The sequence below is a fragment of the Volvox carteri genome (assembly GCF_000143455.1).
Source record: "Volvox carteri f. nagariensis unplaced genomic scaffold VOLCAscaffold_12, whole genome shotgun sequence".
NCBI classification, from domain to species: Eukaryota; Viridiplantae; Chlorophyta; class Chlorophyceae; order Chlamydomonadales; family Volvocaceae; genus Volvox; species Volvox carteri.
Genome location: NW_003307555.1, coordinates 532,223 through 559,087, shown reverse-complemented (window position 1 = coordinate 559,087; position 26,865 = coordinate 532,223). Strand labels below are relative to the sequence as shown.

The 26,865-nt window shown below is 54.4% G+C and overlaps 4 protein-coding genes across 4 annotated transcripts; 2 read left to right on the top strand and 2 right to left on the bottom strand.

The window, feature by feature from the left end:
• Window positions 1-605: 605 nt before the first annotated feature.
• VOLCADRAFT_89305 (uncharacterized protein) lies at window positions 606-3,633 on the top strand (the record flags this gene model as incomplete). Its single annotated transcript, XM_002948991.1, has 6 exons — window positions 606-641; window positions 729-833; window positions 1,268-1,488; window positions 1,974-2,085; window positions 2,745-2,834; window positions 3,400-3,633. The coding sequence occupies 6 exons, from the start codon at window positions 606-608 to the stop codon at window positions 3,631-3,633; spliced, it is 798 nt and encodes a 265-aa protein (XP_002949037.1).
• Window positions 3,634-3,933: 300 nt separating this feature from the next.
• On the bottom strand, window positions 3,934-8,533 carry VOLCADRAFT_89304 (uncharacterized protein; the record flags this gene model as incomplete). The annotated part of the gene is made up of 8 exons (XM_002948889.1): window positions 3,934-4,104; window positions 5,179-5,298; window positions 5,651-6,119; window positions 6,334-6,455; window positions 7,099-7,187; window positions 7,376-7,881; window positions 8,055-8,157; window positions 8,383-8,533. The coding sequence occupies 8 exons, from the start codon at window positions 8,531-8,533 to the stop codon at window positions 3,934-3,936; spliced, it is 1,731 nt and encodes a 576-aa protein (XP_002948935.1).
• A 559-nt stretch (window positions 8,534-9,092) lies between these two features.
• VOLCADRAFT_89303 (uncharacterized protein) lies at window positions 9,093-16,184 on the top strand (the record flags this gene model as incomplete). Its single annotated transcript, XM_002948990.1, has 7 exons — window positions 9,093-9,119; window positions 9,269-9,628; window positions 10,275-11,984; window positions 12,322-14,792; window positions 15,103-15,385; window positions 15,736-15,837; window positions 15,963-16,184. The coding sequence occupies 7 exons, from the start codon at window positions 9,093-9,095 to the stop codon at window positions 16,182-16,184; spliced, it is 5,175 nt and encodes a 1,724-aa protein (XP_002949036.1).
• A 3,144-nt stretch (window positions 16,185-19,328) lies between these two features.
• VOLCADRAFT_104119 (uncharacterized protein) lies at window positions 19,329-25,406 on the bottom strand (the record flags this gene model as incomplete). Its single annotated transcript, XM_002948888.1, has 3 exons — window positions 19,329-19,645; window positions 20,283-20,390; window positions 24,845-25,406. The coding sequence occupies 3 exons, from the start codon at window positions 25,404-25,406 to the stop codon at window positions 19,329-19,331; spliced, it is 987 nt and encodes a 328-aa protein (XP_002948934.1).
• Between the last annotated feature and the right edge of the window lie 1,459 nt (window positions 25,407-26,865).

Genomic DNA, 26,865 nt, shown 5'->3' with positions numbered 1-26,865 from the left:
AGCCGTTGGCCTTGACAAGTTCATGCCCTGCGCAGACTACGACGTGCTGGGCGTTGATTCATCATCTTCTGTGGATGACATAAAATCGGCTTTTCGGCGTCGCGCAAAGCTCGTGCACCCCGACGTGTCAAAGTCGGTGAGGCCCCTTTTCGCAGTGTTTCACGGGACTTGTAAACTCGGGGCCCTTACTTTTTACAATATGTGGACCACCGCGAACATGTCATACTTACGTTGCCAGCTGTCCAGCGAGTACTTACAGAGGGGGCCCCGGCCAGCATCCCGACATCACATCTCTCGCCCTCGCATTGGTTTTTTGCCTGATCCCTGGAGGGCAATCCGAAGACTCAGCTGATTCCTCTATAGGCCTGAGGGCCTGGTGGAAGCTCTACAGTGGTCATTTTTGTTGTCCTTGTTCATCCGATCGCCCTCTCTGTGTGTGCGTCGTCGTCCGCCCCGGTTGACAGGCCGACAGCGAAGAAGAGTTCAAGCAACTCAAAGAGGTTTGGAGGGGACAGCGGGGGTCAGGGAGGGAGCGGGAGCAGCTAGCTGAGAAACCGGGAGTGAACAGATAGATATTTACCTTGTGCGTGTTTATTTAGGCTAACATGACCATGCGGGTAATGAGGGGCAACAAGCAGAAAGTGAGGATGTGTGATATATGTTTGGTGTGTACGGCACCACGTGCAAACCGACCCCCAACTTAATGGCGGCATTTGCCATCTGCGCAGCGCTCTACTTACCTGCTGTGTGGCATGTACGTCAATGCCGTACAGGCCTACGACGTGTTGAGCGACGCGGAACAGCGTGCCGAGTACGATGAGGCGCTTCAACAGGTAGGTTTCCCGTATCGTGCTGTAGTGTACCGTGTTGCCGTGCGCTGTTGCCGCATGATGTAAATGCGTTCATGTGTTTGTGTGCCCGTGCCCGTGCCTCCTCCCCCATGCACTCCGGTGCTCTTAAAAGCCCCCGCAAACTCGCATCCCTCCACCTCGCCTCTGTCCGCCTTTGCGCTTTTAAAACTGTTTGCGACGCTGCCTCCGCCCCATTACGCCTCATGTCAAGCCTGAGCTCTTCCTAAAACCTTAAAACCTTCTAAACAAAACCCTAAAACCGCGTCTGATTCCACTGGTTTCCATTCTCTCCACCTCTACCGCACCTTCACCCGGGGGACCCTCCCCATTTCCCCCCCGCCGCCATTTCCTCACCCCTCTCCCCATCGGTTGGACCTCCGCCGGTCTCTCGCCTTTCGCCCTGATGTCCGTATAAGGCCCAGCGGCGGCGCTCCGGCCGTACCGCCGGCAGCAGCGGCAGCAGCAGCAGGGTGGTGATCATCCAAGACGACCCGTGGGGGTTCGGGGGGGCCACGGTGGAGGTGGTCATGGAGGGTTTTGATAGCGACGACGACGACGACGATGATGATGACGATGGATTCCTTAATGAGTTGGATTACTTGACATGGGCCGCGACACCTGGCAACCTGAAATCCAGGTAAATAAATGAGGAAGTTTAATAGTGGTTTTTTGCGATAATTTGCAGCTAGCATCGTCACCAGCAGCAGTAGCGACAAGCGCCAGCAGAAACAGCTGTAGATGTAGCAGCTGCAGCAATCGTAGAACGCGGTGTGGTGCAGACCTCGCGCGCATGCGGATTCATGCACAGCGTTGAGGAGTGAAAAGTCGCCCGCGGCTTTATTTGCTCTATGTATTAAATTTTTATTTTTGTTCTCGAATTCTTCATTGCGGTGCGGTTCCGGAGCTGTTCACGTTTTTATCCTTTTTCTCTAAAGTAACACTTTTTCCCATAAAAGTAACACTGTGCACGTTCTGTTGCATTTGATGGGCAATGCGGACCCCGCTTGTGCGTTCAATTTCGGTGGTTGACTCGGTTAACCGGTCAACTGTTCGCGGTTCCCTGACCTCCCCTTCCCCCGCACTGAAACCCGTAAAACCCTCTCACCATCCACGTCCCTGCAGCTTCCAATCTAGCTGGCAGGCTAATGCACGGAAACAAAAACGCCGAGTACGACAGCAGCAGCAACAGCAACAACGAGCGGCCATGCAGGCCCAGCTTTCCATGGAAGATAAGGTGGGTTGGTAGTTGGTAGGTGCGGGGGAATGAAGATTGCCGAATGGACCGTGTGGGTAACCCGGGTTGGGATGCGGCGTGTGTTGGTCGTAATCCGACGAAGTAACCAAACACATTTGCTAGGGAGGTGTTTGGTGCGCGCGCGCGTGTGTGTGTATGTGTGCGTGTGCTAAGGGATGAGCCCAACCGATATCTTTCTTAACTTGTACACATCACATCATCACAGCTACGCCCCACCCCGTACTGCCATACACACAAACCCCCATCATCCCACCCATCCTTGGCGGCAGTGCCCCTTCCCGTAGCTCCCGCAATGTCTGCTGTTGGGCGGTTTCAGACGTTTCGCCCCCCCTTCCATTTCCCCTCCTCCCCCTCCTGTGATCATCATCACTGATGACTGCGTTGACCTGGTTGAATGAGGCGGAGCTCACTGTCGCCACTTAACTCCCTGCCGCTGGTTCCCAATCCTCTGTCAGACAGAATCTGAAGTCGGCTTTCCCTTTCCCTGACGATGTTTTCCCCGGATGGCTCCCCCGATGATGATGATGATGGTGGCGGTGATGATGATGATGATGATGATGATGATGGTGGTGGTGATGATGATGATGATGATGATGATGATGATGATGATGATGATGATGATGACTCCCCCGCCGCAGGTTGTGTTGATGCAGGAGATGCCCCCTCAAGCCCGTGCCGCAGCTCAGCAGGTGTTCGGAAGCCGACTACAGGGGCTCAACAACCTGGAGGTACGGCAGGGGCCGTACACGTGAACCGCGATTTTTCATATGATAATTATGCGCACGACACAAAAGCAACCTTGTTCCAGACACAAACAGAGCATATATTGTAGCCCCCAAATGTAGGGTCCGGAGCCCCGCCAAGCCCCGCAAAACGATTTGGTTTGCTGCTTTGTTTCAGATCCATCCTGCATGAGTTCCTTCAGGGTTGCGACTTTTTCGGGGAGGTTTTCGGTTATCGTTAATAGCATCACTCATTCTGTCCGCACGATGGCGGCATCCCCCAAGTACTGCCGTACGCCTTGTATTGCAATTGTGCAAGTGCTGAAATGAAATCTTGAGGTAGAAATAATACTCGTTAAAGACTGTACGTTATATAATATCTCACAATATCCTAGTATTTATTCACATTTTCATTTTGTTCATGTGAGCATATTTTATTATGTTGTGCAGAGGACTATCACTCTAACCGCTTCACCGCACGCATGCGCATATACGCCCCCCGAATAGTCTGGTACACTCTTGCCCTGGCAGCAGCTTCACTCGTTCATGGTTCGTCTTTCCCCCCCAATAGGAATTGGCGGAGGTGATGGAAGCCGTGATGGAGATGAACGCCATGGGTATCGAGTTTGAGTATATCAACGAGGGAGGAGGGGGACGATCTTCGACCCGTGGGTCACGCAGGCAGGGCGGTCGTAGCAATAGCCGCGGCAGCGGGAGTGGTGCCTCTGCTGGAAGGGATACGAATGCACGACGAGGGGGTAGCCGAGGCGGCACCAGTACGGGTTCCGGCAAGCGCCGGATGTGACCCACGGGTCGGTGTCACGTACGAGTCCCAACTTATCTCACAGTTCAACATGTCCAGGTGTCCGTGAGGCCAGGTTTTGCCCTCGGGGTGGTTCGTTGGTTTCACCCAACGGATGCGACCCATGGGTCGGGGTAACACAGGGACTTAAAACCTAACATTCAAACTATAGACCACAGTCCCTGGGTTGAACCACAGCTTGAACGTTGGAAAGGGGCTTTGGGCCGGAGGGTAGGATTCGGGCTGGAATTAGGGAAGAGCTCTGTCGCAGAATTAGCCTGGATTTTATTCCTGACAAAAGAATTAGTCTGCCGAGGTCTGGAATTGTTCTGGCGGACCCGCCGAAGGTATTCGAATTGCGCTGTGGAGCCTCGGAATTGGGCTGTGCTGGGCCTGAATTGGCCTGTCCGGGTGTCGAATTGGCATGTCCGGGTGCCGACAGTCAGAATTAGCCTGACAGGGATACGAATTAGCCTGGCGGTACATTCCGACAGTCAGAATTAGGCTGACAAGGTGTCGAATTGGCCTGGCAGGGACATTCGGACAGTCAGAATTAGCGTGTTCAGGGTGTCGAATTAGGGAAGCACGGGAATTGTGCGACCGGGGCAGCCAAAAGAATTGCTCTGCCCGACAGTGTGTCCTACCTTCTATTTGGGCCGTTTACTGATGGGCCGCTGCTGCTGCTGCCATCACCACGGTGAAAATTTCGACCAATTGAATTTGAGGATGAATGCTTATAATGCCCCAAGCAGAAGTATCTGGACTGCTGTATTGCTGTGTACTTTCAGCTCGACTAGCGGTCGTGTCAAGCCAAGCACGGACAGTTCTAAGTTCCGGAGTGGCTGGCGAGAACCACAGCCGAGTCGGAAATTATGGATGAACGATTTCTTGCGATTCTAAAAGGGCATATGTCGTACAACTATGTACGTATAATGCACTGCCGTATACTATTTGAGTCATACAGCGTTGAACGGCGGCACATTCGTTTTGGGGGGTTGAGGATGATGGAGCGAGTCGGAAGGCGAGCTTGCCGAGCGTGCGGAGGGGTTGCGTTCGGTGCTGACCTGTACTTCTGTAGATGGGAGGGACATAGATTCTTTTATAAAATTTAGAGTAGCGAGGGGGTGAGTAGAAAAGCGGAGAGGATGCTTACGGGAGCCCTACGATTATATTTATATCCATTATGAATATCGCGGCATCGCGAGGTTAAGAGATGTCCTTAAGAGAAGAAGACTGTACGGAATACCTGTAAACATGTCAGTGCAGTCGAGCGATGTCTTCAGCGGCAGCTTCGGGCGTGTTCAGGTTTGAATATGGGGGTCTGGATTCACGGCAGTCGTACAAAATCACCCCGAGATCGCGTACTACAGCACCGCCAACTCCCCACTCCCCCCAACGAGTAGTTGTCAACGGTGGCCAACCGCAATGGAAGAAATGGAAGCTGTCACACGCATTGTATGCAACTGTATACAAGTGCAAATTGAAAACCGCAACAGTGACGGAATCGCATGTGCTATCATGGGCACTAGAGCGCTAGGGGTCCCTAACGTTCTTGACGAGGGCCTTCACGACGAGCTTTCCCTTGGACACGAACATGTGCTCCGGTAGCAGAGTCAGGCCCGCGAACTGGCGACCCCCTACTGGGAGCGCTTCCACTCGTACAGCCACCTGCGTAGGGGGCGGGAGGACGGGGGCGGACTGCGTGTGTGTGTAGGTGGAAAGGGGGGAAAGACGCGGGAAGGGAGGGGAGGAGGGAGGGATGGAGGGGAATGAGCCGGGCAGCACGGCAGCGGGAAAAATCTCGATGCCGAGTGGCCCACAGACGAGCGACGATAGCAGCAAGTGAAGCGGAGGTCGGTGTCATAGAGAACGATGATGTACAGGGGAGGGAGTTGTGGTGCGGTGTAACGGAGGGTGCCCCCACTCACTCCCCCGGGGGCACTGCGAGCAAACCCTAAGAGCCAGGGGCAATCAGGAATTGATCGGGGGTCTTGTAGGATCTGTATTTATTCAGCGGCACCTGCGGTTTCTTGAGGTTAACTCTCGCCACGTCCCCTGTGAACGCATCCACCATGCCACGTGCCGCCAGCGATATGATCTGGTTGCGATCCAACAGCACATCAACAACTTCCTGGCCCTGTTGCTGCGGTGGCGGCGGTAGCGGCGGTAGCGCGTGCTCTTGCTCCTGGCCGCCCCGGTGCGCAGCGCCGTTGCCGGCGTAGGTAGAGTTGCCGCCGTCAGCTCCGGCGGCGGCGGATTGCGGCAAGGATTCCGTGAAACGGGAGTGGTACGAGATCGCGTAGGAAAAAGGTTCCACGGGGGCAGCGTCGCCGCCGCCGCCGCCGTTGCCGTCGTTGCTGTCGGTGCACCTGGCAGTTGACTTGTAGCGGCGGCGCTTGAAGGCAGCGGCCGCCTCCGCCACCGCGGCTGCGATACCCGACGGCGTGAGAAGGCAGGTGGCGTCCAGGGGAACGATCCGTTGGCAGTGCCTGAACAGGCAATACGAAATAAGAACAGCAACACAAGTCCTAAATGCATAATCCTAAGCTAAGCGATACCAGAAGGGTTGCTGTGGTGAAGTAAGATTACTTTACTTTTTCGTTCTTTCCTTTTACCCATCGTGCTCTTTGATTGGATAACGTTACCGCGTATGATTGAGCGGGAGTTTGCAGCGGCTCCGAGAGCTTTACTCATGTCACTTACTTGGGCGGCTGCAAGGTTCCAGATTCCAGATCTGCCAACATGGACTCCACAACTCGCACCGGGTCAACTTCCGCGGCCGCCGCAGCCGACAGCCGAATCAGCACCACACCACGGCAGCTCACCTGGAGGTTTTGTTCAAGATTCAAGTTTAAAATATACACGCCTGAACGAGGGAACATTAATTTGGAAGCCTTGACTTTTGTAAATAAAATAAGAAAGAAAAAACGTTTTTTCCGGGATTCTGGAAGGGAAACAAGGCACCGAAGTTGCTAGTTCCGCACAAGTGCGTAGGCGTTTGTAAACGCCGGAGGCCATAAACGATTAATTATCAAACGAAATGCAAGGAAACATGGAGCAGAGAATATATCGCCTATCGATAATTCTGCTTACAAGGCACTCATTTTTTAGGACAACCTAACTAGTACAGATACTGTTAGGATTCACTCTTCCTAAGATCCACTGCTAGAATCCACTATTTTAAGAATCCGCTCTTCCTAGGATCCACTGTTTTCAAGATCCACTGCTTTCAAAGACCTCTTTTCAGGATGCCATAGTTTCAACAACTGCTGTTAGGATCCACGGCGCAGTTCAGTAGACAGGCGATCCCAGGCCATTAGGAACTCATTGGCAACGCTATGGCGTGTACGGCCTGTCCCAATCCTCTGCCGTTGCTACTGCCACTACAGCTATTCCTGAAGTCCCCAGGACGTTCAAATTCCTATTACCTCATAAATGAATAAAGAACACAGAATGTTTCAGATTCACCTTGGCAAGCCCCAAAGCAGGCAGGCCCCCGCCACCACCTCCACCTCCATGCGCGCCTCCGCCTCCACCGACAGATAAGCCACCTCCACCTGCGCCACCAGCACCAGCACGTGTACGATAAAAAGGAGTACGAAACGCTAGGCTTTGAAAATCGCCTTTGCGCCACGCACGCGCGTCAGGGGGGCCGTCCCAAGCCGGCGCGAGGTGATACTTAAAGAATGACCTCGCCGGCTTGGCAGCTCCTGCACAGCTGTTTTCAGTTGTGATTCAAACTCACCGTCACCGTCATCGGCGGCATCCTCATCTTCTTCGCTGCCATCATCAGCGTAGACGGTAGTGCCGCCGCCACTGCCCTGGCCTCCTCCAGCCACCGCCTCCAGCGCCTGCAGCTCATCACGTTCCGAGCTGCCACACCCGCGAGCCGGCCGCACCACATCCAACGCCTGATTCGGCTGGCTCCCTCCTTGCCCCACGCCCTGCTGCTTTAGGCTGCCTGTTTCTGCCTGGGGCTTCGCTCCATCTCCTTCCATATCCCCCACCAGCGACGGCGCTGCCGCCGCCGCTCCTCCATGGCATTTGACAGGATCGGTCCCCTCCACCGACTCCCCTGTCACGGCCGTCGTCATCGGCATTACCCTCGACGGCAGCTCCCCCCCTGGCGGGCCCAGAGCCCCTGGCGGATGTTCGTCTACAGCAGTAGATAATGTAGCTGCCGGGGGAAAGAGGTGTTCTGGCAGGTAACGGCGCAGAAGTTGGGATGCCTCTCGGGTTGCACTTTTCTCCCTGATAGGAAAGGGAGCAGCAGCACAATATGCGGGAAAGCCCCGGTGATGGTGGGTGCAATGGAGAGATGCTGGTGTGAGATTTAACTCGCCAGCGCCGCGCGAGTGGGTGGAAAAGGTGGGGGGTTGGTTGGGTGGGTGGTTGGGTGCATGGGCGGGTGAAGAGTGACTTACTGGCGGAAGTTGCAGGTGACGAGGAAGCCCTTTGACCCCGCCTCGAGCTCCTGTACGACCGAGTAGTGGAAGCGGTCCATGGGGACATAGGTATCAATCTCTCCTGGCAGCGGCGCGTGCAGTTTGTGAAAGGAGTTGAGAGGGTGTGGAAGGCCGTGGAAGGAGCACGTAATTGCCAGTCCGTACAGGGTGTTAGGGAAAGGCGTAAGATTTGAAAATACGAGCATAACATATGGTGAAGGTGATATCAAAATTTTGGAGTCGTTGATGAAGCACTCGTTACGGACGAAGGCGAGAGATTTTCCTTCGCCAAAGCAGCACGCCGTACCCTTTGGGCCGCGAGGACGTTTTCGCGGTCTTGAGTCGTCAAGCACTCGCCTCATCTCCATTTCCGCCGCCCTACGAAGCCGTTCCAGCGCATCGGCGTTTGAAACCCCATCACTGCTGAGGTCGCTCACACCTATCATGCTTTCGATCATTTATATGTACGTCTGCAGGCATTAACGACGGTTCTCCAAATTCGCATAGTATGAAAGGTTGTACCACCTGCCGCAATGCGGATGTACGGCGTCAACTTACGGCCGCAATCTAGGATCAGGCGTAATTGCAGTTATATGCTTCCTGTGCTATGTAGAACATTCAATGTCGGATACAAATACCACTTGCGTTGTGTCTGCCTTGATACGAAGACACAGAAAGGTTACCCGTAAATGCCGAATGGAAAGTCCTTCCCAAAGTGCAGGCTGTACACGACCGCAATACATTCTGTCAAGTTTTTTTCGTGCTGGGACTACAAATTATTTCCATGCAAAGTCATCGATACCTGTTTGGCCCACGAACTTGATGCGGAGTATATGTATCTGGTTTGGCAGCAGTCCCATTGTTTACGTTCTTGCCAGTTGGCTCGCAGTCGCTACTCAAGCAGGTTTTCACCGTTTCCATCTGAAAGGTTGCTTCGATACTGATAAACCACCGCTGTCAGATGGTTCATCGCCCATGCTATTGTTTCCATGCAATGGCTCAGTTTTTGAGCGAGCTATGCATTTGCTCAGAAGTTTGGTACAGGTGAGCACCGCGCCTTTTTGGAGTTTTTTATATGCTGCACCCAGCTCGCCACATACACCTCGTCTAGTCTGCCCGCATGCTGACATGTTGTAGGGAAATCTCCGAATAAAGTGCGACCTAACAGTAGTGCCGCGCAAACCTGCTTGCAGGTCTATTGGGGTCTACTCAGGGAATCACCCTGGCCCATTCGATGGCTTCAATATCATCTTATCGCTATTATCGTGAGAATTTTTGCAGTGGCCTTGCTGCCTCCGCCAGTAAATCAGTTGGCTTCGCCGTGGCTGGTCATCGCATCTCGCGCTATAGCGCCTGCTTGCCTGGCCGTCACATCTTGGACGCCTGCTTTTGAGGAAGTTCTCCAATCATCGCTCCAAAAGGACACCCGCAACGCTACCAGCGGCGAGCTCGCGCGCAACGCGACTCACCCCTGCCTATCTGGTGACGAATTTGCCGAGTTCAGCTTGCGCTGGTACCCCTTGATGGACGTCGCCTTCAACTACATTCATCCGGTATGTCGGACATCGTGCTTCAGTCGTACTTCAGTTCCCCGTCCTTTCGGCCAATACTCTGATAAACCTTACCTCTAAAACTCACCCACCTTAACCATCCGTTGCCACGAGGGGCCATATCAATAGCTGGTTAAGGAAAGCCAGGACTGTTTGTGAAAAGTGTGTGTACGGTATTCTCTCTTGTCGACACCGGAAGACGGGAGGGAAAGACGGTGTCAACGGAGGAATTCCAACCTGCGCGTTTTACAAAACTCATGGGGAGAGAGAGAGAGAGAGAGAGAGAGAGAGAGAGAGAGAGAGAGAGAGAGAGAGAAGGGGAGATTTAAAGGGAGGAAGGGAAATAAAGGGGGTTAAGGAGGGGATAGGGGGCGTATAACGGGTCTGTAATAGACGAATTAGGGTGAATAGGGGAGGGGGGATAAGGGGGGGAAGGGAGGCTTAAAAGGGGAAATGCGGCAGGCCGTTCGTATCTCCCCTTCACGCCTGACTGTCGCGCCCTTCTGCCCGCCCACCTAATGATCGCTTTGCCTATATCTGCATTTCTGTGGCTGTGCGCGACTCAGTACCTTTTTCCAAGTTCAACTCCCCGCGTTTTGTCTTTTTTGGATTTTTCCGTTTCCACTCCTTTGGGTTGTTCGCAATGCAGACCTCCATTCAGGCGGAGGCGGTGTACGGCGTCTTTAGCGCCGGTTGCGTCCTCCTCACCGGCATATCAGCCATCCGTGGGCTGCAGCTTCCCCGGGGTTTCCTATTTTGGCAACAACTCTGCAAGTGCGTGCTGAGCACCACGACCCTGCTGGCCATTGAGCGATGGCGGCTGCTCCGCTGCCAAAACAGTCGCGGCGAGCCTAGTGTCGTTGCTGCTGGTGTTGGTGATGGTGGGGGCAACTGCAGCTGCAGTGATGGCGGCCCCTTCGGAAATGTCAGCCATGCCATTCCCGATTCAGGCAAGGACGTTGCTGCTACTGCTACTGGTGTTGCTACGGCTACAGCTGCTGCCGTACCGGGGCCGATGGCGGTGGCGACGGTCCTGTTAGTAGGCGAAGAGGATGACGTCACCGCCGGCGCCGGTAGGGAAAGCGATTCTGTGCGAGCAGGGCCATGTCGCGCTGGCGGCGGGGGGCCAAGCTGGCCGTCGAGATCGACTGCCGTACCGGGGTCACGTCGTCATAGCGACGACGGCAGTAGCTACGGCAATGGCAGCGGCGGCAGTTTCGAGTGCCTCATGTCGCAAGGTTATGTCTGCAACCGGACGCTTCACTCACTGCCGCTACCTTTACCGTTGTCGGGCGAGACGCTTGAAAATGTTGAAAGCCGAGAAGTGGAAAGGAGCGTTAACGACACGTTTGGGGGTGGCGAACGGACACCAATCTTGGAGCGTCCTGACGCCGCCGCTACTGCTGTCGCGGCAGTGGATCCCGACAGTGGTTGCGGTGGCAGTAGCACCGACGGCCCTAGGAGCAGTGGGGGTGACGGCGGCAACGGCGACAATGGCGTCGTGTGCGGTGAGAGCGCTGATGGTGAAAATGGGATCATTACACACTCAGGGCAAAAGCCGCCTCTGCAGCCGCCTTGGGGACAGCAGCAGGAGCAGGAACAGCAGCAGCAGGAACAGCAGCAGGTGCAGCAGCAGGTGCCCATGCATGAGCAGCAGCAGCAGCAGGAGCAGGAGCATCAAAACCCAGCAGCAGGGGGCCGTCTGGGAGGAGGAGTTGGGGGGTTTAGGGGGGTGCGACTAATCACCGCAGAGACTGTTCCTTTGTCAGCGACCGCGACCGATGAGAGCCGCCGCGGCAGCGGGGCCCGGGGAGCAGCCGACCCGTGGGTCACCGGCCTACCCACCGACCCGTGGGCCATCCTCAGTCGCCGGCTGACACCCCATGTGCGTCGGCGCGTCCATCTCCGGCTCCAATCAGCACATCAGCTGGGTATGGGGCAGCTGCCACCTTTGGCAATGGCAACGGTAACGGCGAATCAGTCTGCAACGAATGTACAGCGGCGGTCGCTGTCGCCGCCATCGCCGCCGCAAGCACGAACGGCAGCCGTGCCGCCGCCGCCGGCGCCAGAGACGCAGCAGCAAGGAGCGGTCCACCTCCATGCTCGTCAACTGCCATCGTACATTCCCTTTCATATACAGCAGCTCTCTCGGTTAGCCGCGGTTGGGCGCGATGCGTCGTCTTTGCCACACCATGTGCCGTACATTCGCCGTACGGCATTGTACAGCACACGAGTCAAGCTTGACGGGAGCGAGCCGGAACAGGTGGCTCCTGGGTACCAAGAGAGGATCGCTCGCGTGGTGGCTGATGCAGGACTTCAGCTGGAGGCAGTGAGCCTGCGTCGGGGTTGTATTGAGCTGGTGAGTGGTGTCTGGTGGAGGGTTGTATTGAGCTGGTGAGTGGTGTCTGGTGGAGGGTTGTATTGAGCTGGTGAGTGGTGTCTGGTGGAGGGTTGTATTGAGCTGGTGAGTGGTGTCTGGTGGAGGGTTGTATTGAGCTGGCATATGGGCACATGGCACACAGGACATCATCGCGTGTGCCACCTCGCAACCTCGCAGTACGTGGAATGGAAGTGACGATCATGTGCTGTCGCATCAGCGCTCACACGTCTGACGTAAGAGCGTGACCGGGTAGTCCGTGAAGTGGCCTAAAACCCTTAAAACCCGAATTTACCCTCCCCCCCTGCCCTGACTACAGCTCATTGAGACACGAGCCGTCAATGATGCGCCGGCTGGACCAGGTCAAACGTCGCACGCCGCCGCCGCCGCCGCCGTAGGACCGCCGTCTGCAATGGATCAGGCGGCTCAGACGTCAACCGCCCCCGCTGACGCGGCGGCGGCGGCGGCGGCGGTGGCTGGTTCCGCGACCATAGGCAGCGGCGGCGACGGCCACTCTTGCGGGGGTTTCTGGGGCGGCGGCAGCAGTAGCGTCAGCCTTAGGGAGAAGAGCAGGGAGAGGTCAGGTAGTACGACACCTACCATGTATGGCAGCCGTACTTCGTCACAGGAGCACAGGGAATCAGTGCTCGATATTGGCGCGCTCATTCGGGCGTTACAACTGCCCGTCTCCTCAGCTTCCTTGGAGTCTGATCTGGCACAGGCCACCGGCGGCGAAGGCGAATGTGTCTTGTACGGCGCGTACGGTGGCGGCGGTCCGCTTACGTCTGGGCGTCCGTACGGTGCCATGCGGGACGCAGATTATGAATTTGAGGGCGGCGGTGGCGCTTCCGAGTGCGACGTTGAGCCGCCTGGGTCGCAGCAACACAAGCCGACGGCAACGGCGGCGGCAGGAATGACGGCGGTAACCAGCAGCGGCAGCGGCGGCAGCATCCGTACGGCGCCCTCGGGCGCGCGGCCTCGACAGCCCCTCATGCCGTTTGTGTTGGACGTATACCCCCGTGTGCATCTTGTAGGCGCTGTGCAGGGATTCCATCGTTGCGACATTACACAGCAGGCGCAGCCCGCAGGGCAGGGCGCTGGCTGTGCTACCGCCGCCGCAGCAGCGGCGACGAATGTGTTAACCCTCGTTTCTTGGCTGTCGCCCGCCTGGGCGGCGGCGGCGGCGGCCCTCCCCGACCGACAGGCTGCCGTACCGGTGCCAGCCGCTGCGGCGCCGGGTGACCCATGGGTCGATTTAAGCTGCTTTCCTGGACCGCTCCAGGCGGGCACTTCCGCCGCCGTAACGCATGAGAGTGCCATGCGACTGGGAGCTGACGTGGCGAAGACAGCTGGAGCAGCAGCAGCAGCAGGAGCGCCGGCAGTAGCAGCAGCAGAACCTGTCTTCGAAGGCGGAGGCCGACCTCTCTTCCGTCCAGCGGTGACGGCGACGTCTGCAGCTATTCATGTAGATCCCCAGCCTCGCGCGCAGCTTGTATTTCGCCACCACGGTGCGGTCGTGGCGGTGGCACCGTTAACGGCACCTGCCGGTGACGACGGCGACGGCACCGGCGGTTTTAGTGCTACATCTCCTCACGCGACGGGGGTAGCCGCAGGTTGGTGTCAGTCAGGCGGGCGGGGGACAGCGGCCTCGACGGCGGCGGCGACGGCAGCAGCAACGAGTCGCGGGGAGATGTCTGCAGATGTTGGGGAGGTGGCGGTGGTGGAGAAGGAACGCGTGGCATATCCGCCGGGGGAGTCTAAGCAGCAACAGCAGCAACAGCAACAGCAGCAACAGCAACAGCAGCAGGGCCAGGAGGATGAGGAGGAGGAGGAGGGAGACGTGAAGGAGAAACTCGGTGATGAGGTTCTCTACAGCTTGGATCTCGCTCCCCTCCTCCCGCTGCTGCGGCCGGGAGTGTTGACGGTGGAAGCGGTCATCGTTGATTCTGTTGCGGAGCCTGGCGTCACCGCCGCGGCCACCGACGCCGCTGCGGAGGCGGTGGGTTCGCCCACTGCCGTTAGCAGCAGCAACCGCAGTAGCAGGTCCGGCGGGGCCGCCAAGGTGCCCACGCTCTTGGTTGATGACCCACGGGTCGCGGCGGAGCTCAAGCTGGCTCTGGACAGTTGGAACGGCTCTGTGGACGAGCTGTACGATATGTTGTACGACATGGGCTCGCTGCTGAGAATGCAGGACGACCTGGCATCGTGTGCTGCGGCTATCATGCAAAGCGGTGGCAATGACAATGGCAATCGCATCAATGACATGCTTCGAATGAGGTCCCTATCTGCTCGTACATGGGGCTTGTACAACCACCTTTGCGCGTACATTGAAGCAATGTTGTGGAAAGAGACGCGATCATGGTTCTCCAAAAGACAGCAGGCCGTTGCCGCTGCCGGGGCGGCGGTGGCGGCGTGGTCCGGATCGGTCGCAGTGTCATTGTCGCCGCCGCCGCCATCGGGCACCACACCTTCGGGAAAAGCTACCATTAGTCGCAGCCTTGGCGGCGGCAGTGCCGGCGGCGGCGGCGGCGCTGTCCAGGCAAATGAAGACCAGCTAGGTGACTGGGGTGCACTTTGCAGTGGCTCTCTATTGGGGGCGTTACGCTTCGTGGGATCGTTCCTAGCATCCTTTTGGCGCTTTGCGCCGTCAGCGCAGCAGATCCTGCCTGCCGTGCGGCGATGGCTGCGACTCGTCCGGTTGGTATTGGGCCTCCAGAGCGAAGGCACGGCGGACGCTGAGGCGTTTGCGTCGTACACTGCACGCTTTGCCGAAGGCCTCATGAACGTCATGTGAGTTTTAGAGTTCTGGGATTTTAGGGTTTTAGAGTTTTGGGATTTTAGGGTTTGGGGCGGAAAGTTATTTGCTGGTTTGGTTTGGGGAATGGGGTCATCATTTGCCTCGTTCAAAAATCCACCAATGTCGCTGGTGCCCCTGGCCTCTTTTGCATGTGCTTCTGCACATCTCGTCTGGTTTTCCTTTCCGACTTTTTCCTTTCCGACGTTTTCCTTCCGATATTCTCTTTATTAATGCCTTCTGTTTCAAGAAAAATCCTGGTGGTTCCATACGTGCTCTGTTGATGTTCATCATATCTCTCGTCAGGCAAGTGATGGATCTCATTGGCTTTGCTACGGTCATGACCCGCGGGTCGGTGCCTCCAGCCGCCATCAACGGCGACGGCGCCGCCACCAGTACTGACGGCGCCGCTACCAGCAACAGCCTCACAGCCTCCATTGACTCTGATAAGGCCTGTGTGCTCATGGCTGCCTCTACGGGTGTGGTCCTGGGGGCCCTATGGCTCGTACTCCCTAGAGCCTCGTGGAGGCGGCTCTCTGCTCAGGCCAAGTGGCCGAGGCAGGTGTCGTACACAATGGCGAAAGTCATGGTGAGAACTGAACTGGACTGCTGCTGCTGCGAGTGCCGTAGTGGCTTTGGTCTTGGTGGCGATGCTGCTGCTGTTGATGATGATGATACTGCTGCTGTTGCTGCCAAGGGCTTCATGGCGTATGTCGTATCATTCCGTGTCGAGATTTTCCTTTGAAATTGTGAGGATCATGGCATATGTGCGTCTTACTGCTCTGCTGCTTTGCTCGTGCTGATATTGCTGCTGGTGCCTTGCTGCTGCTACTGCTACCGTTGTTTGGCGGCTGCAGCAGCGCTAATCGTGGATAGGAGGAAAGTATTTTATTATTGCATTCCTAATATCCTCGGCGGCGCTTAATTCGCTTCTTGCAGGTTGCCTTTTTAGGCTTTCCGCAGCCGCCGGCGACGCTGCGCCACGAGCTGGGCGGGAGCATCTTTGTGGTCGAAGGCGTTATCCTACCCGCGGCTGTGCTGGTGAGACTGATGTGCGTGTGTATGTATGTATGCCGCCAGTTTTTAGGAGGAGAGGCCGTTATTTAACCTCCGAACCAGCTTCAAAAAAACGAGCTCTGAAACCGTTTTTTTGTTGGTAATTGCAGATGAGCCCGATGGAGTCGGTCATCATGGGCCTTATCCGAGCTCCTCTGTGCGCCAGGATGTGGCTGCTGGGGGCTGCCTCGCGCTTCACGGTCCCCACGGCGATGGTCCGCGCTCTGGCGCTGTCCGCTCTCAATGTCCTCACGACGGTGGTTATACACGTGTACATCCGTATGTCATACGAACGGGAGCGCGATGCGGCGCAGCATGCAAAGACTGAGTGAAGGAAGGGGTGCTTCTGTGTCCGTTCGGCGGGGCCTCTGTTGCCGGTTGTGGTTCTGGGTGTGGGATGATCCTGGTGCTAATGCGGGGGCCAAGGTAGGTGATGTCAATGCTAATTCTGCCGATTCTTATGGAGGGCTTGGGGGTAAATGCTGATGGCTGATGTGTGCTGATGTGTGTGTGTGTTTTCCGCCGGGAGGTCTCGGATTATGGCTTGTTGCACTGGGGGCCCGCAACTAATAGTGCACCATTTCAGTCGCTGGTGTTGTTGCTGCTGTTGCTGGTGTTGCTGTTGGTGTTGTTGCTGCTGAAGATTGGGGGAATGCAAATAACACGTTGTCAGCGTATGGAATGCTCCATGCAGTCATCTTTGGTTTGCTGAATGCTGACTAGCTATTGGCCATCTAGAGGAAAGGAGCGATGCGCACCCGTGGCTGCCGTATATTGTTATTGTTGCCATTTGCACATTTTGATTGTTATACTTCTAGGATAGAACACCATACAGCACCATCCATCATTACCACATTGTACTGCTCCGTACAAACTGCAAGGCGGGTTCCCATCCTGCCATCGAGAAAAGCCCTCGTCATTATGTTATCCTAGCATCCGTAGAGACAGAGGGTTTCAGCAATCGCCACCGATCCAGCGTGCGAATCTTGGTCGACAATGTTGGGGGGGGGTACCCAGGATTTGAATCCTGGACCGTATATGTTTAGTAGATATCAATCGTTTCTTTTCAAAATATTTTAAATGAAGCGAGCTATAAGCTATATTTAGATATTAGCTATTCGGCAAAAAAATCCAGCTCTTTAAATCATCTGGCTCATAATCTATCTACATCTACTATGCCATGCAAGCTATTTCGGGTACCCGAAGATATTTCGTCATCTATCATGGTATGAGATATGTCGCCCGGTGGCTCCTCTGCGGTTCTCGGAGGAGAGTGGAGGGGCCCACTCGCGCGCACGCACCTACTAGTGCTTTGTTTGCTTGTTTGCTGTTCATCTCATGCAGTCGAATATTATATTTTTTGCCGTAAACCTCCTCGTCCAGGGGGGGTTGTGGCGGCAGGTTGCTTCAGGGCTTCGTTTCAGAGATTGTTTCCGATACCCAATGAGCCCGCATGATTTCCCAAATTGTTATGCAATTGATTGGGCAAGACCTGCACATGCGTATATGCAGATGCAGGTGCAGGTGGATGCATCCTTAACTGCACATGCACAACATGCACATGCAGGGGTACACGTGCAGATCTCCAGCTGTTCGGAGGTATGTTTTCTGAGGGAGCTAACCAGGATCGTTTGCTGCACATGTACTCAAAAGCAGGGATGGATGGATAGATGGATGTGCACGCACGACGACGTGTGTGTCTCGTTTTTTTTCTGTTTTAGTGGATGATTTTTTTAGGATTATAGTTCACTCGGTGAGCGACTTGGTCATGGATGTGGTCGTACGGGGGATTTTCTGTCATAGATCCGGTCATGTTTCCTCATGACCACTCATGAGGCCTCATGACCGGTCATGTTACCGGTCATGAGGCAGATTGTAGCTTAGATGCGGCAGGAGCAAAGCGAGTATAGCCTCTAAGCTAAGTTATGTACGGCAGCCGTATGGCTTGCCGAGAATTTCGAATTCACTATTTCAGCTTACAGCTCCATAGTTCCGGCATTCTGCCTACACTATTGGAGCTTATTATTGTTGCTCTCAGTGTCCCTCGTTTACAAGCGGCAAGCTCGGCCCAGTTGGAGACCTGGCGATTGGGCAGCCCCCTCGGAACGCCAGACGCGCAGCGGTACAGCAATTACCGCACGGCCAAAAGCGCCTTTAGAGCATCGCCCCGCGCTAGGAATGTCGCCTGGCCAGCCCCACTGGCCAGCGTGTGGTTCATGCATCACTGACGCTTCAGGTTTGCCCTCGGGGCGGGTGACCAGTGGACGCAGTCATCAATGCTGCGTTTAGTCGTCTAGTTCTGTGTGTCAGTTCTTTCGGCCGTGCCGGTGTGGCCGTGCGGGACAGCGCTGCGTGCGCTCAGACCGCGCCTGTGGCGCTAGACCGCGCTTCGGCGCACACGCGCCTGGCGCTCCGAGAGCAGCAGTACTGCATTAGTGTAAGGCCCTTGGCAGCTCCGGTTCCGCCTCGCCCCGTCCTATCCGGCACCTCGAACGCAACCGTACGGCAAGCCATAAAGGCTACAGGACATAAGTCATGGTCATGACAGTTGTCATGCTACTTGTGCAGCATGACTGATCATGAATTGCAACTCATCTGTGTAAATTCAGCCAATGGTCTTATGCTGGCTATTTTGTTCCTTTCTAAACTGCGACAATTATATGCCAGGTCTGGTCTGGGTTGACACTACTGCGATTCGCGGTTTAAGGTCCTGGGTTCGATTCCTGGGGAGTCCCCCGCATTAGTCGGGAGCGCGAGATTATGGCTAGCTGCTGAGATGTGGAGTTGAGGTCGCAGTTGATGGACCAGATTCGCACGCCGGATTGGTGGCGATTGCCGAACCCTCCATCTCTTCAGTTGTTCGGGTGAATGGATGAGGAGGGGTCCTAGACGGCTGGACCCGCCGCCTTGGACTTACAGTTCGTATGGCGAAGTATAGTGTGGTAGTGGTGGATGGTGCTATAAGATGATAATAGAACAGACAATGTGTTAAAGCGGCCCAGAAGCCTCCCACTCTGTAACTTTGATATGCCATATGGACTCCAGAATCCCTTCTGAAATGCTGCATAGTATGTTACCTCTATAACAATTGTGCACAATGTATTATACAGCATCCCTGCAGAAATTCTGGAGTGCACTTGAATTGCCTTTGTTTCAGCCAGTTGTTGTTGCAGTGACTTGATATTCATACAGGCGCGGCAGTAAACAAAGCCCTTAGGCTTAGCTTCACTTATCCAACGCAAAAGATCAGTATATGCCAGCTAGCAGGGCAAGGCAGCCAACTTCCTTTTGGCCTGTTGCCAATCCTTACTCGGTCAGCTCCCTTACACCCTGTTGTTAATTTGAAACCCATATGTTACACACTCAAGGCATGCATTTAAGGTTTAAGTAGCAAAGAATCTTACCTGCTGTGTTCAAGCATGACATTTTAAATCACCAGCTCGCACCGTCCCACAGGCACAGCATTGTTGCTATAACTAGCTAAAACATGTAGGATGTCCAGTAGCCTCATCGGCAGGCGCGGCGGCGGCGAGGCCTAGCAACGCAGCAGCAGCGGCAGCGACGGTGGTGGGGCTGGGAGGTGCAGGAGCCTCAACGGCAGGCGCGGTGGCGGAAGGGCCTAGCAACGTCACAGCGGCAGCAACGACGGTGGGGCTGGGAGGTGCAGAAGCCTCAGCGGCAGGTGCGGCGCCTGCGGGACCTAGCAACGGAGTAGCAGCGGCAGCGACGGCTTTGGGACTGGGAGGTGCAGTAACCTCAATGGCCGGCGCGGCGGCAGCGGGAAATAGCAATGCTGCAGCAGCAGCAGTGACGGCTTTGGGGCTGGGAGGTGCAGTAACCTCAACAGCATGTGCGGTGGCGGTGGGAAATAGCAAGCTGGGAGGTGCAGTAACCTCAAGGACATGCGCTGCGGCAGCGGGAATAAGCAATGCCGCAGCAGCGGCAGAGATGGCGGTTGGGCTGGGAGGTGCAGTAACCTCAACGACAGGCGCGGCGGCGGCAGGAAATAGCAACACCGCAGCAGCAGCAGTGATGGCAGTGGGGCTGGGAGGTGCAGTAACCTCAACAACAGGCGCAGCGGTGGCGGGAAATAGCAACACCGCAGCAGCGGCAGTGACGGCAGTGGGGCTGGGAGGTGCAGTAACCTCAACGACATGCACGGCGGCAGCGGGAAAGAGCAATGCCGCAGCAGCGGCAGCGATGGTGGTGGGGCTCGGAGGTGCAGTAACCTCAACGACATGTGCTGCGGCAGCGGGAATAAATCTGATTGAATAGCTAACTGCTAGTTTTAACTTGCATGAAATGCAAAATGCATTCGCTGGCGCCAACGTAGCCCCCAGTACTGTGCATTGCGTTACATTTTCCATAAAAATTTTATGTGCTTTTCAATTTACTATATGCTCAGCAAATTGCTAGGGAAATGGGCTCACCTGGACGCGCCATGCTGCCGGCTTGCGCAAGAGATCTCGAGGCGAGCACCATATGCATCTGTACGCAAGCATGTTCACGACTGGACCTCTTCCACAAACATGAAACACCTGGAGAACCCAGCGAGCGACCGACACAAAACACTCATGAGAGCATGGTACGAAAATTGAAGTACGAAGGGTTTATGTCTGCATTTACAACGTTTCGGAAGATGTGGCGGCTGTGATGTCATCTACTTTTTCCATTTCCAATACGTACATAATGCCCAAATACCAGCCTCAGCTCGAGCTATTACCCATTCCAGAGCTACACCCGCTAAGTGTAGCAGATCTTGAATTGTCAACTCCTTTTAGTTCAGCAAAATACAGGAGGAGAAAATCCCCCCGTCTTCGTTGTAGAAGGACAATGTCATACCCCAATACGCCGTCCGAACCCTCAATGGCAGTATCACCGATATCGGCAGTTTCTTCATCGGAACTGCCATCAACGCCAGCTGGAGCGTGGTGAGTAGTTCCTCCTCCCGCACATGTCTATGTCTATGCGTAAACCCGCACATGTCTATGTCTATGCGTAAACCAAGCATGTGGTGTTTTCTGGCCAGGAAATGATGCATTTCATCTATTTGTTTTGTATAATTTGCAGTGAAAATGCTGCAAAGGTTTCTTCCGATGGTGCTGGTCCCACGGGTCCTTTGCTGGAGCTCGGTCCAGCGGCCGCGCTCGTTGCTGGTCCCGTGGGACCAGCACCGTCGGAAGAAACCTTTACATGATTTTCACTGCAAATTATACAAAACACATAGATGAAAAGCATCATTTCCTGGCCAGAAAACACCACATGCTTGGTTTACGCATAGACATAGACATGTGCGGGAGGAGGAACTACTCACCCCGCTCCAGCTGGAGTTGATGGCAGTTCCGATGATGATGCCGATATCGGTGATACTGCCATAGAAGGCTCGGAAGGCGTATTTGGGTATGACATTGTCCTTCTACAACGAAGACGGGAGGATTTTCTCCTCCTGTATTTTGCTGAACTAAAAGGAGTTGACAATTCAAGATCTGCTACACTTAGCGGATGTAGCTCTGGAATGGGTAATAGCTCGAGCTGAGGCTGGTATTTGGGCATTATGTACGTATTGGAAATGGAAAAAGTAGATGACATCACAGACGCCACGTCTTCCGAAACGTTGTAAATGCAGACATATCTCGCTCCGCAAAAGATTGAATGTAGAAGCTATATCTATTCTATATCCATCTGCCGAAGGAGAAATTCCAGATAAATCGGACTAGGGGGCCGGCTTTTCAAAGCCGAAAAGGGGCTCGGCCCCGGTGCAGGATGCGATTGTTACAGTGCAGCCACTTGACCCCCGTTTGATTCGCAGAGCAGTCCGTACGGCATAGGGGTGCAAGCACAAGAACGCCGCCACGTTTTGAGTACACACTTGTTATTGAAATCCTCAAACAATAAAGGTCGGCAGACTTGCGACGGCGGTGTAGACCTGTCTGGATCGTCGCAAGCGCGCAGTCGCCATAGCATAATCATTATTGACTGAACGGTTAGCCTTCTCGTGATTCGGCAACCTTAGAATGACATACACACAAAGCAGGAGTGTCATTGCGGCAACGTTTGTTGCCGCCGCTGCGCCAAATCCATGAGTCGGGACTGCCCGGTACGTAGGAGTCGGGACTGCCCGATACCGTTGCATCCATGTTCGACGCCGGCCCTTCTGCTGGCTGGCAGTTCAAGGCGCGTCAAAGTGCCCGTGTTTCATGGACCAATTGTTGTCCGCTCCCAGCCAGAACGCATTCGGGGATCGTTCCAATTACACATTTTGATGTCGGTGTGCAGCGGCAAAGCTGATGGTGTGTCGCAAAGGCACACTTCGTTTGAACTTGGATTGAATGAATGAAGAAGAGAATAAGAAGGACAACAATCAAACAGGCACGAGCGAGACGCCAGGAGGGAGGTGCTTAGAGTGTTGCCATGGGTCGGTCTAAACCCTAAGGAACCAACCCATAAGGGATCATGCCGTTTGCTTATGAATCTATAATGTAAGGGACATGCAACGACGTCAGCGGCAAGGGCTGCGGAGTGAAGGGAAATCAAACTCGAAGCCATGGAAAGCTATCTTCCCGCTCCGATGTATTTGAATGTTCTCCTTTGGCTAATCGATAAAGAATTGATGTAGCTTTTACATGCAATCTTTAGCGAAGTGAGATATGGAAATTGATCTCACCCTGGAAAGCCATCTTCGCCCACAGATATATCTGAGTTCATTCCCTTGGTTTATCAATAGAGATTTAGAATAGCTTTCAGACGCAATTTAAAGCGGGGCGAGATACGAAAGTTATGGCTGGTTGCATAACAAATTGCGGGTGCGAGGTGACTGCTTGCATAAGGACGTGTTCACATGTGGGCGAATCAGGGTTGATTCATGCGAATTGGACTCTGAATTGAACCTGATTGGACCCGAATCGGAATTGGGGTCCGGGGGGGCCTCTTCGGGTATGATTCGACGTGATTCACAGTTTTCTTTCTCAAAACAAAGTTGTTTAACAAACCGTTTCTCATAATTACCATTACAATACTATAGGAACATTTTCCAATTGTTAATTCACGCAAAGCGCACCGAGCATTTTTCACGAACTCCTGCAGCTATGTATGTACAAGCCTGGTGATAATTTTCGCCATAGAAACGATACTTATACTGTTCTGTTCCTAGATAATGCTGGCTTGCCTTGGGTGATGGGGCGTAGCCGCGGAGCTTCAGCAGGGCGCGGTGGCACCTCGCGCGGTGGCCGCAATCGTATGTGAACACAATTCAGAAAGCCGCCCCGAATCGGACTCCCAATCAGACTCTCAATTGGACTACATGTGAACACACCCTAACAAATTGCGGGTACTGCTAAAGTTGCAAGTCGCAAGTCGCAAGTCGCAAGGAACACGCAAAATTTCTATATGAAATTCTATATACGCGAATACGTACGTGAACCACGCCTGTAGGGTGTAAACAGATAGCATTTGCGGCGTCCGCGTCTACGGGCTATGGCCGATCGCAGGCGTAACTATGCTGAAGTGGCTTGCGGCCTATGTGGCTTCGTCTGTCTGAGCAGTGCAATGTAGCTGTCTGAGCAATGCAATGTAGCTGTTCATACGCACAAGCTCACTCAGGCCTCATCTAGTTCTTATCAGTATTTGCTTAATGTATCTCATCAAGTTCTTAGCAGTATTTGCTTATGGGCCTTCTGGTGGGGTTCCGAGGACTTTCGCCAATCGGGGAGTCTAATTGCAAATTCCCCTGTGGTTGCGTGTTCTGAGCCTGCCCTTGGATTTGCTTTTGGATGTCTAGGTGACTTGTGTTGTCTGGTCTGGGTGGGAGTCTTGTTTGCCCTCATCGTATCAGGTGCAGTGCACGGCCTGCTGGCCCGCTGGCTGTACTCTTTGTGAGTCTGGAGCCCACTGTAACAACCACACTGCCTCGAGGCATCCCTAGCCCCGGCGGTGGACTGATAGGAACTAGCCTAGTCCGCACAAGTTCCACACAAGTGTGGGGGTGTCCGTAAGAGCTGGGGGGCCCATGGGCGGTAAATCATTTTTAGGGCGGTTTTTGGTGGACCATCATCGTCCACCCTCGTCCGCTTGAGCACGGAGCGCCTTAGAGCAACATGCCGGGTCCCAGACTTCCGAGAGGAACCTGGCTAGTGCCAGGGGTGGGGCCTCGGTCATAATGGTGTGCATGTTGCACCCTTGAAACACGAGGTCACGTTCGCCCGTGTACTAATGTACGCCAGGCATTCCACAAAGACATGCATTTTGTCTTCAACCGCCCCGCAGTCACAAAGCCTGCAGGTGCACGCTGTGCACTCATGGCCATTAGGTTGGTTAATCTCTAACTCCCAACAGCCTAACCGGAAACATATAAGCATTTGATGCAAACATTGGGGCATGGCGATTTCAGGTGGTCATTATGGATTTCAGCACGAACAATGAACCCTGCCCGCTCCCCCTGGTCAGTTGTGGGCAAGCATCAGAGAATCGGGTGAGAGACCGAGCTTTCTATTAGGGCCTGGTGCCTTAATAGGGAGGGGTAGGGTCTGTACAGGGTTTCCAGGTTTCCTCGGTCTTCTTGAACCTTCACCCCAAGAGCCAGTCTTCTTGTGTGTTTCAGGCTCAGTGCTCAAACTCGCGTGACGGAGCCTTGACCCCCGGGGGAGGAGAGCGGAACTAGTGGACTTGCGGCTCTCGGCTGCCTAGGAGGGGACAGAGGCCCCTTACGCCCCTCTCCTGTCTGCGGGAGGAGCTTAGGTGGTCTTTCTGTTGGGGCTGGGCAGCAGTCCCTGGCCAGTTTCAGGCACGGTCAAATACTTGCAACACACGCACACGCACACACACACACACACACACACACACACACACACACACACGCGCGCGCGCACAAGCTCACGAGATTGAAATGAATTGTTACAGAGTGGGAGGCTTCTGGGCCATTTGAACATATCGTCACACAAGCTCGCGATATGCCAGCTGAACTGATTCCCTGGTAAAAACCTTCTTGCGGACGAACCCAGCTCAGACAATGCACGGCTAATATCAGGGCCGCTCCAAAGAGTGCCCAGTAAGTTTGTCATAGCGGTGGCCAGATCGGAGAGCGATGCTTGGTCGTCGGCCTGCACCAGCTCCACCAGCGTCTGTGCAGCGATCTCATCAAACTTGCGTGGTTTGCGTGTTCCTGATTGTCCTCTAAGCGGCAGGACATCACCATTCGCCACGTAGGACTGTATGATAGCATGCACAGTCCTCTCGCAAGGTCTGTGCCCGAAAGCCTCAGCTATTTGCGCTTGCGTGTAACCCTCGTCGAAATAGAGGTGGCAAACACGTTCGCGCACTTGTTTGCTGTAGTAGTAACGGTTCAATACTTCTCCCATTGTGAGATCCGCTCTACAAACTGAGTATGCACACGTACGTATTCGCGTATATAGAATATTGTAATAGAAATTATGCGTGTTCCTTGCGACTTGCGACTTGCAACTTGCGACTTGCGACTTGCAACTTGCGACTTGCGACTTCAGCAGTACGCAAGACCGCACTTCGCCTCGCATCCCGCAATTTGTTATGCAACCAGCCATAATATGTTAGGAAGCTAACTTCGCCCATTACACCATGACTGACTGACTAACTGACTGACTGACTGACAGACAGCAGTGAACCTAGGGGGCTCGGCCCCCCGAATGGCGCTTCGCGCCCGGGGCCTCGCCCAAAAACTCGCCGGAAGTTTATAAATCGTAATTGGGGCACTTTAAAGGTGAGTATGCCGAGAGCAGTCCACACCAACCTGACGCGTTTTTGCCTTGGCACGTTGTGTCACGGTTCGCACCTCAACCCCAACCCCGGCCGTAAGCCGCGGAAGTAAAAAACGTGCCGGGTTTGTGGAGCGGGGGAAAGGCAAAGGTAGAAGACGAGCTACATACACGTGCTGAAGGAATGTCCTGCTTACGAGCCGATAAGGCGACTGCAGTTGGTTTCATTACCGGATATGTAACGTCATGCGCAACGTTATGGGCTGGGTCTTTTGACGCGACGAAGCTGGGAAGCCTGCTGGTGCAAATTAATAGAGGGCACGAAAGGAGATTAACCCAGATACGAGAATTGTTTATTTCAGGTTAGATCAGATCTAAATTGATTCCACGTGTGCCCCCTGACGGTTCCCATTGGGGGGGAGAATGAACACATGTTGCTTGCCAACGGTCAGTGTACAACAACAACATGTAACCTTTAGGAGTCTCAACGTAAAAAGTCACCCAAGTGTAATCGCAACCCAAATGGAGCTGCCAGTGACAAGTGTCATCACGATTATAGCAAGCGTGCCATAACCTAGACTCACGCGTGGTAAAAGATATGCAAGTGCCCAAAAAGGTTAACCAAGTAAAAGCGAAGAATATGCCAAGTGGCGAAGTGCCGGAGTCTTAAGAAATTCTAAATTCTAAAATTCTAATATGCAAGTGTGCCACAACAACATGTATGTATGGTGTTGTTACAGGGTGGTATAGCTTTACCAGCGTCCCCCTTTCCCGAGGCAGTTCCCTGCTCTCCACTGCGAGAGGGGCATCCTAATCCATTCACCCCATCCGATTTCAGAATCTATTCATTGGGTTCAGCAACTCACCACCAGCATCTAACAAAAAATCGCGGATCAGCGGCGCCACAACTTAGTTCCTGGCCAGCTCGCAAGTTGATATAATCACACGTCCTACACCGTCCATAAGATGGGGAGCCACCTCCCATTAAACACCCCTCACTCACCGAGGGGTCGGCAGGTGGATTTCAACCCGAAACCTCCGGGAGCAGAAGTCAGGCCTTAACTTCTGCCAGCCACCTGCCTATGCATGTATGTAAGTATGTATGTATGTATGCGTGGATCAGATGAAGGTGAGGCGGGAGTAATGAGATAGACACTCAATTTGGATCAGGACACGAAACAAGAAGTCTGTTTAAGGGAACAAAGTCGGGTTTTGATTCGTACAGGACCGCCGTACAGCCTCCTGGCCTGACGACAGGGTCAATCCACAGATGTGTGTGTGTGTGTGT